The sequence below is a fragment of the Barbus barbus genome (genome assembly GCF_936440315.1).
Source record: "Barbus barbus genome assembly, chromosome: 22".
Lineage (NCBI taxonomy): Eukaryota > Metazoa > Chordata > Actinopteri > Cypriniformes > Cyprinidae > Barbus > Barbus barbus.
The window spans coordinates 11067939-11079994 of NC_136750.1; the positions used below are offsets into that span (position 1 = coordinate 11067939).

The 12056-nt window shown below is 38.3% G+C and overlaps 1 protein-coding gene across 6 annotated transcripts in view; it reads right to left on the reverse strand.

Annotated features, from left to right (window-relative positions):
• Positions 1–12056, reverse strand: part of def8 (differentially expressed in FDCP 8 homolog) — a 95312-nt gene that overhangs the window by 39563 nt on the left and 43693 nt on the right. For 4 of the 6 annotated variants that reach the window (XM_079446894.1, XM_079446893.1, XM_079446895.1 and 1 more), the window contains one exon: positions 10591–10740. The exons of the other annotated variants lie outside the window; for them this stretch is intronic. In XM_079446894.1, coding sequence (XP_079303020.1) covers positions 10591–10740 — 150 coding nt within the window. The remainder of the gene's footprint in view (positions 1–10590; positions 10741–12056) is intronic. 6 annotated transcript variants of the gene reach the window in all.

Here is a 12056-nt window from a genome sequence, read left to right on the forward strand (position 1 = left end):
CAAGGAGTTTTATTTTACTATTTACAAGGTATCTGCAGAATTCTTAAAAATCTATTTAAGGCAATTTGAAAAATTATTTCTTATACCATTTAACGTATTTAAAACTGTCTAAGGCCTTAAAAACTCTTAAATTTAGTTGTATGAAATTTAAGGACCCGTGGGAGCAATGTTCCCTCTAATTTTCTTGCTGAACAAAACTTTTCTCTATTGGGCGGACATTTCGGGCACCTGAGCAAAAGCATTCTTTATACCAGACCTGTACAGCACGCACACAAAAAAGTGTGTAACTTTTAACTTTAATGTGCTATTTATATTCGATTTGACACTTGATGTAACTAAATCATGTACATTTTAGGTTACATGAGAACACATTTTTACTGTACAAGACACTGCAGTTCAAAAGTTTGGATCAATAAAGTTTTTTAAAGAGGTTTCTTATGCTCATCAAGGCTGTATCTATTTGATAAAAATACTGAATATTATTTCACAAAATAATATTGTGAAATTTTATTGCAATTTAAAATACGTTTTCTATTTTAATATACTTTAAAATTTAATTAATTCCTGTGAAGCAAAGCCGTATTTTCAGTGTCACATGATCCTTTAGAAATCATTCTAATATGCTGATTTTTAATCAATGTTGGAAACCGTTGTACTGTTTTTTTTTTTTTTTAAATACTGTATTTTTTGGGACCTGTGATATTTTTAAAATATAAAAAAGTTAAAAAGAACAGTGTTTAGTCAAAATAGAGATTTTGTGTTACAATATAAACTATTCCAAATTTTGGGGTCAGAACTTTTTTTATTTCTTTTTAAAGATACTTTAAAAAAGTTTAAAGAAAGTTAAATAAACTTTATTCAGCAAGGATGTGTTAAATGGATAAAATTGATAGTAAAGACTTCTATTGTTAGAAAATATTTCTATTTTAAATAAAAGCTGTTCTTTTAAACTTTTATTAATCAAAGAATCAAAGAAAAAAGAAACACAGGTTCCAAATAAATTTGAAGCAGCACAAGTTTCAACACTGATAATAAATCAGCATATTAGAATGATTTCTGAAGGATCATGGGACACTGAAGACTGGAGTAATGATGCTGAAAATTCAGCTTTGATCACAGGAATAAATACAATTTTAAAGTATAGGTATTAAAATAGGAAACCAATATTAGAAATTGCAATAATATTTCACTATATCACTGTTTTTCTGTATTTTTTAAATGAATACAGCCTTGATGAGCAAGAGACTCAAAGTCAAAAACCTGATAAATAATTGACCTTGTTTTTGAGTCTATAATATAGGCCTAACATAATATTTTATCAAAACAAACTATTTAAACTGATAGAATAGAATAGAATACAAACTGAAGCAAAACTTAAGCCGAGATCTGTAAGTTAAATATAAAAAAAAAAACGTGAACATATGAATTCTTCTATAGCGGTCTAAACATTGTTATGAAGTACAGTTTGTACAATTGTTACGCCCTTGGGCGTTTGATTTCTTTTTACTCTAAATGTAGGCCTTGTACCTTTTTTGTATTGTGTTTTGTGCTCTTTTCTGCCTCTTCCTCACTATCTCTCTCAGGTTAATTACCCCCAGCTGTTACTCGTTGTGAGCATGCCTGACAGAGAGTGGAGCAGTATAAATGGAGCTTCTAGATGCTGCTAAGGAGGATCACTTCTCCTCAGCTCTTGACTGAAATGCCTTGTCTGCTTATGAGGGTAGCCTGTTGTTCTTTGTGTAGGAATATTTTCTCATTTGTGAGAACTGCCCAATAGTTAAATCCTTGTGAGGGGGTAACTAAAAGGTACTGTGATTTATTCCTCTTTATTGACTGTGTGTTGCTAACTAACTTGCCTAGCCTGTGTGGGTAGCTACAAGGGGGTAGTGGGCTGCGTGTGTTACGTACCCCACTTAATCAGAGCAGATAACTAGTTGCTTTTCTTTTGTTTAAACCTGAAAATTTGTATATAATTACTTAAGTAGCCAACTTGGAGTGAGTGCCTTGTTTATTTTTGAATATCTTTTCTCCTGGTTATTGTTAAGAGAGGGAGCTGAGGGAAGTTCATGTGTTTTTCGGTTTTCATCTTTGTTTTGTGTATAGGTTAGTCAGCTCCTTTAATCCTTTAGTTAGCTGTGTTTTGTTTGTTATTTTTTTTGGCTACACTCACTCTAATTAAACCTTGTTTTCTGTTACAACCCATGTTCCGTACTTAATAAATGGCAGTTACTGTTTCTTTAAAGAATTGTTGCGTTTTCACTCCAGGGCTGAGGTTTGAAGTGTTTCTCTTCTTGTTTTTCTTTATCTGCCTTTAATTTTCTTTTATTTGGCTAATTTCTTTCTTTGTTACGCCTCACAATACCTCTAGACTAAAAAGGGACGTAACACAATACTCGTGTACATGTTTCAGAGTTTTGTTGCCGTTCTTTGCCCATCCTCTGCTATTTCCAGCACTTAATCAAGCCACTCTTCTTTAATACATGAGGACATTTTATTTCACATGTCATTGGGTTTGCTTTGGCTCTCGTGTTGAGCGCACCGCAACTATTGAAGTATTCAGTTTCTACAGCGACTCATTTGGTGCACATCGTTCTCTTTCTATGAAACCTGTAAACCGCATTCACCGGCTCTAACTCTGTCATGACATCAGCTCTATAGCGGTTTGCCCGAGCATTGCTATTATTTTCCATTCAATCAAATGGCTTCCCAACTAATTTCTTCTGCGCGGTCGCGCGTGCGCTCAGCTTAGAGGGAACATTGCGCGGGAACCCTGTATTTAAGGTAGCCCTTCGGGCAGGGCAGTGATACATTTTGGTAGCCCGACTTGAAGACGCAATAGCCCCGGGATGTCGGGCTAGCGATTTTGCGAGCCCTGATTATGAAAATGAACCATGGATTTACTACAAATAAAACAAAAAAAAAACATGGTTACTTAATAGTTAAACCGTCGTAACCACAAATTAACCATGGTTTTACTACACTAACCATAGTTTAACCATGATATTTGTAGTAAAACTGTGGTTATAAAATGGTAGTCAATATGCCAAAACAATGTGGTTGCGACAATTTTACTATAATAAAACCATGTATCAGATGAATCAAATTAAAGGAAACGTTGAGTGAGGGACCTATTTTGCACAGCCCTGATTTCGAGAGACTGTTTATTGTTCAGACAGATGTGTTGGAGTTGGGGTTAGGAGCGGTCCTGATGCAAGAAGAAAGTGAAAGTGACGTGACATACGGCCAAGTATGGTGACCCATACTCGGAATTTGTGCTCTGCATTTAACCCATCTAAAGTGCACACACACAGCAGTGAACACACACACACCGTGAACACACACTTAGTACAGTATACATATACATAGTACAGTAGTGAGTATCAATTTAGAATTAAAAAAAATAAATCAAAGCTTCATTTGTCATAAACATATTATGCGGCCCCTCACTTAATGTGGAAAACTTGATGTGGCCCTCGAGTCAAAAAATTTGCCCAGCCCTGTTATAGACTTTTCATTAAGACCCTAAAGAATCAACTTGTGGAAAATGGGCATCCGATGACCCCTTTAAAATATAACACAACTTATTTACTGAACTGTTGTATAAAATCACATTTAAATTTGTGATATTATTAAAATAACAAGCAGCCCCATCAATTCCCACATCAATCTACACGCCGTGCACTCAAGGACATTCACAGAGTTGTCTATAAACCACTCTTGCTGTGTGCTTAGGTTCATTGTTGGAAGGTGAACCTTCTGCCCAGTCTGAGGTTCTGAATAATAACAAGCCACGTAATATCGCGTTAATAATTGAATGCGATTCATCTTCGATTATGAACGAGATATTGTGTAGCCCGTCAGTGATCTATGGCTCTGTGAATTAAATGCTGCTCAATCTGAAAGCACGTGATGGAGATTTACTAAGAACCGGCTTTACTGACAGGATGCACATGACAATCACATGTGATTTATTGTGCAGCCCTAATTTTTGTTTGTTTTTCGAGCACAAAGTACAGTGCCTTGCGAAAGTATTCATACCCCTTCATTTTTTTCACGTTTTATGCTGATGCCTTATGTTAAACCGCTTTAAATTACTTTTTTCCCCACATCAATCTACACTCCATACATCATATTGACAAAGCAAAAACAGAATTGTCACAACTTAAATTTATTTTAATATAATATTTTAATATATCAATTAATATATATTTAATATACAGGTCCTTTTCAAAAAATTTGCATATTGTGATAAAGTTCATTATTTTCTGTAATGTACTGATAAACATTAGACTTTCATATATTTTAGATTCATTACAACACAACTGAAGTAGTTCAAGCCTTTTATTGTTTTAATATTGATGATTTTGGCATACAGCTCATTAAAACCCAAAATTCCTATCTCAAAAAATTAGCATATTTCATCTGACCAATAAAAGAAAAGTGTTTTTAATACAAAAAAAGTCAACCTTCAAATAATTATGTTCAGTTATGCACTCAATACTTGGTCGGGAATCCTTTTGCAGAAATGACTGCTTCAATGCGGCGTGGCATGGAGGCAATCAGCCTGTGGCACTGCTGAGGTGTTATGGAGGCCCAGGATGCTTCGATAGCGGCCTTAAGCTCATCCAGAGTGTTGGGTCTTGCGTCTCTCAACTTTCTCTTCACCATATCCCACAGATTCTCTATGGGGTTCAGGTCAGGAGAGTTGGCAGGCCAATTGAGCACAGTAATACCATGGTCAGTAAACCATTTACCAGTGGTTTTGGCACTGTGAGCAGGTGCCAGGTCGTGCTGAAAAATGAAATCTTCATCTCCATAAAGCTTTTCAGCAGATGGAAGCATGAAGTGCTCCAAAATCTCCTGATCTGACATGGCACCCCAGACCATCACTGACTGTGGGTACTTGACACTGGACTTCAGGCATTTTGGCATTTCCCTCTCCCCAGTCTTCCTCCAGACTCTGGCACCTTGATTTCCGAATGACATGCAAAATTTGCTTTCATCTGAAAAAAGTACTTTGGACCACTGAGCAACAGTCCAGTGCTGCTTCTCTGTAGGCTTGACCTGGGGAATGCGGCACCTGTAGCCCATTTCTTGCTCACGCCTGTACACGGTGGCTCTGGATGTTTCTACTCCAGACTCAGTCCACTGCTTCCGCAGGTCCCCCAAGGTCTGGAATCGGTCCTTCTCCACAATCTTCCTCAGGGTCCGGTCACCTCTTCTCGTTGTGCTGCGTTTTCTGCCACACTTTTTCCTTCCCACAGACTTCCCACTGAGGTGCCTTGATACAGCACTCTGGGAACAGCCTATTCGTTCAGAAATTTCTTTCTGTGTCTTACCCTCTTGCTTGAGGGTGTCAATGATGGCCTTCTGGACAGCAGTCAGGTCGGCAGTCTTACCCATGATTGCGGTTTTGAGTAATGAACCAGGCTGGGAGTTTTTAAAAGCCTCAGGAATCTTTTGTAGGTGTTTAGAGTTAATTAGTTGATTCAGATGATTAGGTTAATAGCTCGTTTAGAAAACCTTTTCATGATATGCTAATTTTTTGAGATAGGAATTTTGGGTTTTCATGAGCTGTATGCCAAAATCATCAATATTAAAACAATAAAAGGCTTGAACTACTTCAGTTGTGTTGTAATGAATCTAAAATATATGAAAGTCTAATGTTTATCAGTACATTACAGAAAATAATGAACATATCACAATATGCAAATTTTTTGAAAAGTACCTGTATATGAAAAGTTCATTGCATAAGTATTCATACCCTTAACTAAATATTTAGCTGAAGCACCTTTACAGTCTCAAGTCTTTTTTGTTTAATGCGACAAGCTTTGCTCATCATCATTTGGCAATTATCTGTTTTTTCTTCTCCTCACCTCTTCACCTCTCAAGCTCTGTCAAGTTGGATGGGGGCAGATGCACATTTTCAAGTTTCTCCAGAAATATTTGATGGGGTTCAAGCTCAGGCTGCGTCTGAGCCACTCAAGGACATTCACAGAGTTGTCTATAAGTCATTCTTGCTGTGTGCGTAGGTTCATTGTTCTGTTGGAAGGTGAACCTTCTGCCCAGTCTGAGGTTCTGAATGCTCTGGAATAGGTTTTCATTAAGGCAATATTTTCATTAATCTCAATATTTTGGTGCATTGAGATTTTCTTCTACTCCGATGTGTCCCTCAGTCTCTGCTGCTGAAACACAGCCCTTCAGCATGAGGCTGCTACCAAAACACTTTCATTTTGGGTTGGTAATCTGCAGGTGATGAGCACAGTAATGATGGTCTGTGCGCTGTGCCATGCAATGAGAGCTACCATACTCTCAAGAACTATAAACTGTGTCACCTAGATACCTGATTGGGCAGATAGCTGGTCAACTGATCAAAAAATAGGCACATGTATTTTACTATGGCACAGTAATATAGTAATAATTTATTACTTTCTCCTGTTTTACTGTTGATTTCCTCTTTTCCTGATCATTTGAAATGAAGATAAAAAGACAAAAAAACAAACAAACAAACATGCAAATAAGTTCAAACATCCATTCAATATCTATAATTTCCTGAATATTACTGATGAACTGATCAAAAAGTAGGCTACTGTTCACATGCGTTTTACTACTACATAGTATAGTTATATAGTAATAATTTAGTACTTTATCCTGTTTTATTGTTGGTTTCCTCTTTTCTGATCATTTGGAATAAGGATAAAAAGACAAAAAAAAAAAAATCAAACCAATTCAATATCTACTATTTCCTGAATATTATGAAATTCAAGAGGGCCCACCCCCTGATGACGTCATAAAATGCTAATTAGATGAGTATATTTACACCCTACATAAACTTTCGGTCATGTCCAACATTTTTCTAATTTACCGTAGATCTATATCTTTAAGACCTTTCAAGCCACAAGCTTTTGAAATCTTGATGTCAAAATCCAGCATTTTTTTCCAAAAAAAACCCTGGCGCCTAAAGGGCTAATTTAAGGTACATTTAGAACAAATAAAAATGTGCGATTAAGTTGCGATTAATCACGAGTTAACTTATAACAATCATGCGATTAATCGCGATTAAATATTTTAATCGATTGACAGCCCTAATATTTTATTTATTTATTTATATATATATATATATATATATATATATATATATATATATATATATATATATATATATATATATATATATATATATATATATATATATACACATACAGGCAAGGATTGTAGGTGGGGGAGTGAATGTCCAGTGTTCTCTCCACCCTCAATACCACGACTGAGGTGCCCTTGAGCAAGGCAGCGAACCCCCAACTGCTCCCCGGGCGCCGCAGCATAAATGGCTGCCCACTGCTCCGGGTGTGTGTGTGTTCACTGCTGTGTGCACGTTGGATGGGTTAAATGCAGAGCACGAATTCCGAGTATGGATCACCATACTTGGCAGTATGTCACTTCACTTCATATATATATATATATATATATATATATATATATATATATATATATATATATATATATATATATATATATATATAAAATTACATTAATATAGCCGCAAACAACAATTACCGGGGTTCAAGCGCTTACATATTATTTAGCAAAGCTGTACCCACCTAAATCAATGATTAAAGAATTTTGGCATATCCAGGTTGTTTACCATAGAAATATTATGTTTTTAAAACTTTTATGACTGTTATAGCACCAGCTGTGGTCCGATACCCTTAAAAGTTTGCATGCTTGTTTAGAATCACCTCTCGCATGTGCTCAGCAGGTTGTGTGAAGTTTTGAGTTGCCCTTTAAGCTTTATAGGGTTTTGGGGAAATTTGGACAGGACACTTGGGGGGAGGGTTGTACTGCAGTGTTTTTTTTTTTTTTTTTTCCAGATTGAGCGAAAAACCTTGTGGCACAACTGTAGCATGTCTGACTCCAGATCAGAAGGTCACGTCGGTCAAAACACATTGGGGTCAAGCGATCTCTTCTGGGTGCAGTTGTGGCCTAATGCATAGAGTCGGACTTGTAACCCAAAGGTCACGGGTTAGAGTCTCAGGTCCGGCAGGGATTGTAGGTGGGGGGAGTGAATGTCCAGCGCTCTCTCCACCCTCAATATCACGACTGAGGTGAGAACCTTGAGCAAGGCACCGAACCCCCAACTGCTCCCCGGGCGCCGCAGCATAAATGGCTGCCCACTGCTCTGGGTGTGTGTTCACGGTGTGTGTGTGTTTGTTCACTTCTCACTGCTGTGTGTGTGCACTTGGATGGGTTGAATGCAGAGCACAAATTCCAAGTATGGGTCACTATACATGGCCACACGTCACATCCTTTCCTTTAGAAATGAAAAAACCTAGGACTAGTTCGCAAAAGTATTTTTTTTACATCATCTAAATCATTTAACAAACGATTTGATTGCCAGCAGTGGTTCAAGAGACAAAGTTGTCCAGAATGAGGAGTTCTATCGTATGATAAGAATATCATGCAAATGTACGAAAAACCACACCATGTAAAATCGTTTACGCCTTTGAAAAATGCGATATCACCCCCAGTGGCCGTGAGTTGAACAGGTCCATCGAGTTTTGTTCCGTATGGCCGCCGTCAACCTTGTCTAACAGGTGCTCAAATTTCGTTGGCCAATGGTAGCCATGTTTTTTTTAGATACGCAAATGTCCTTGTAGACACTTTGGACCAAGACCATGCAAACCGATTTTCATGTTGATAGGTCAAATGGTTGCGCAGTTACAGCCATTTTTATGCCCCCCCCCCCCCTCTTATAGCACCACCAAGTGGCTAAGCTCCACTTTTTTTTTTCCTGTGACCTAAGATTAAGCTCTTACGTAAGTGTTCTGATTCTTTTTTTTTTTTTACTTTTGTTTTTTACTGCCAAGTATGGTGACCCATACTCGGAATTCGTACTCTGCATTTAACCCATCCAACGTGCACATACACAGCAGTGAACACACACACCGTGAACACACACCCGGAGCAGTGGGCAGCCATTTATGCTGCGGCGCCCGGGGAGCAGTTCGGTGCCTTGCTCAAGGGCACCTCAGTCGTGGTATTGAGGGTGGAGAGAGCGCTGGACATTCACTCCCCCCACCTACAATCCCTGCCGGCCCGAGACTCGAACCCGCAACCTTTGGATTACTAGTCCGACTCTCTAACCATTAGGCCACGACTGGCCTAATGGTTCTGGAGTCTGGAGGAAGTCTGGGGGAAGTCTGGAGTTATAGGCATTTTTACTAAAAGTGGCCTGCCCCTTTTGAGCATTTTGGCGCCCATTTGCCTTGGTCACGTTGTAGGTGGTGCGAATGCTAACGTCTCTCCAAGTTTCAAGTCTCTATGACAAATGGTCTGCACGATCAGTTTTACATGGAGATTGCTGATCCATGACCATTCTAACAAGTACAATATGGTTTCAGCGCTTGAACCCCTAATTACCCTTAAATGGGTTTGGAAGTTTTTTTTGTGTTTGCTAGTTGGGGAACAGACACAGAATCTATATTTTATATCTAGGTGAAAAAAGTCTCTATATTGTATCTAGGTGAAAGAGTCTCTATTGAGACTATTAATTTCCATAAGGGAAATGTTTAAAGTGGACCTCAACAACCCTTATGAAAATTAACCATGGTTTTATTATAGTAAAAGTGTAGTAGTGTAGTATACCTTTTTTGGTGTACTGATTTCCATTTGTATAACCACAGTTATACAAATACCATGGTTGAACTATGGTTAGTGTAGCAAAACCATGGTTAATTTGTGGTTACCTTTTTATAACTATAGTAGTAACCATGTTTATTTTATTATTATTATTTTAATAGTAAAATCATGGTTAATTTCCATAAGGGAAGTTGGGAAAGAAAGTTAGCCAGCTTACGAAACGTTTCACAGTTACAGTAATTGTGTATTTCATCATCTTATTTAGGCTAATAATATCCAAAAAAAGCTAAGGAATCACATGATCAGGGTGTTAAACAAAAATCTTGCCTTTCAGAGTAGAGTAATAGAGTGATAAGCATGTCCCAGGAAGTTTGGTCATTTATCGCACTTCCTTTAAACATTTCTAATGTGGTCTCTGCGTATTTGCAGAGCGTTTCTGTTATTTGGTTGTGTTGGGAGTATTTGCAGCGCGTTTCCATGTTTGTTTGAGTTGTGAGTATTTGCAGCACATTTCTGTATTTGGTTGTGTTGTGAGTATTTGCAGCGCATTTCTGTATTTGTTTGTGTTGCGAGTATTTGCAGCACGTGTTGTCAAACGGATGAAGATGTTTTCTTTTTTTGCTGGTGTTTTTACTATTTGCATGTGTGTGTGTGTGTGTGTGTGTATGTATACACACACACACACACACACACACACATATATATACACACACACACATACATACACATTATTTATATATATATATATATATATATATATATATATATATATATATATATATATATATATATATATATATATATATATATATAAATAATGTGTATGTATGTGTGTATATATATATGCGCGTAATGTTATATTTTTTTTCCTCAGCCACTGTACTATTTTCACTTTGTTCATTGTTCATTATTAAAACTAATAATTGTCTGCAAATTTTGACTGGTAGTGCAAACCTTTAATTCCTGTAGTTTGAGCCGAAGGTGGATGAGTTTGACGACTGTGTCCTTCTGTTTCTCTGAATGTTCAGGCAGTTCCAGGATCAGCCTCTTGCACTCTGCTATGGCTTGTTTTAGCTGCTCTACATCAGATGCCACAAACAAACCCTGTGCAAACATCCACACACTTCAGTGCTTCAAATAACAGGATAAGCAACTCATGCTGAATCATGAGAGGTTTCAATGCATGAGGGGATAGTTCACCTAAAAATCTCAATTCTGTCACCTAAAGCTGTTCCAAACCTTTATGACTTTCTTCTGTGGAACACAAACGATATTTTGATGAATGTTTCACCCGTTTTGTCTAGACAGAGAAACTTTCAGGTTTCAAGTTCCAAAAAGGACATCGAGAATAATATATATATATATATTTTCTTTTATCTATCTGGCTCAGATTGGCTGTTTTTGACAATACCTTTTCTAATAAATAAAGTTATGACAACATAAATCTTTCATACATTATTGATTCCAATTGCTACACCAGAGCAAAGGTTACATATGTAACCGTGATTCCCTGAAATAAATGAGACACTGCATCGGAAAACCGTTGGGAACGCCTCTTTGTGACACCCACAATTTCAACTCCAGTTGAGGATGAACAATCGTGCCGTCCACATGAGTCAGAAGGTCTCTCTTGATCAGAATCTCCCATAGAGACCCATCAAGAAGGGACACGAGGTCCAAGAACCAAACTCGGGGCTGGCCAGAACAGGGCTACTAGTACAAGGCTGAACCCCATCCCGGTGGATTCTCTCTAGAACTCCTGGGAGCAGAGCAATTAGGGGAAAGGCATATAGATGCAGCCTCAGCCACATCTGTACCATGACATCCAGTCCCAAAGGAGCTGGATGTGTGAGGGAGAACCACAGAGGACAGTGAGTGGTCTCCAGAGACACAAACAGGTTGACTTGAGGCCGACCAAAAATACTCCAAATCTGCCCCACAACCTCAGGGTGGAGACTCCATTCCTCAGCCCCTGCCTTGACAGGATGTCTGCTCCCTGATTGAGATGCCCCAGGATTTAGACTGCCCTCAGAGACAGCAGCCTTCCCCTGGGCCCACAGGAGGATCTGGTGTGCCAGTTTGCAAAGTGGAGGCGACTGCAGACCCCCCTGTCTGTTTATATACGAGACCTCCATAGTGGAAAAAGTGCCTGAAGCCTGAAACACTAACTGCATCTCCAGGTAATTCATGTGCCAGGAGAGATGATGGACTTCCCACAGACCTTGGGCTGAGCTACCACTCATGATCGCTCCCTAACCCGTGAAGGATGCGTCCATTGTAAATGTTACACAACGACACAAAGCACCCAACACAGGTCCCTGAGACAGGAATGAAGGCTTCTTTCACATGACTAAGACACAAAGGTAGCACTGTGTGACATTGATCAAGAAAAATGTGTTGCCCCTCAAAGAAAATCCCTT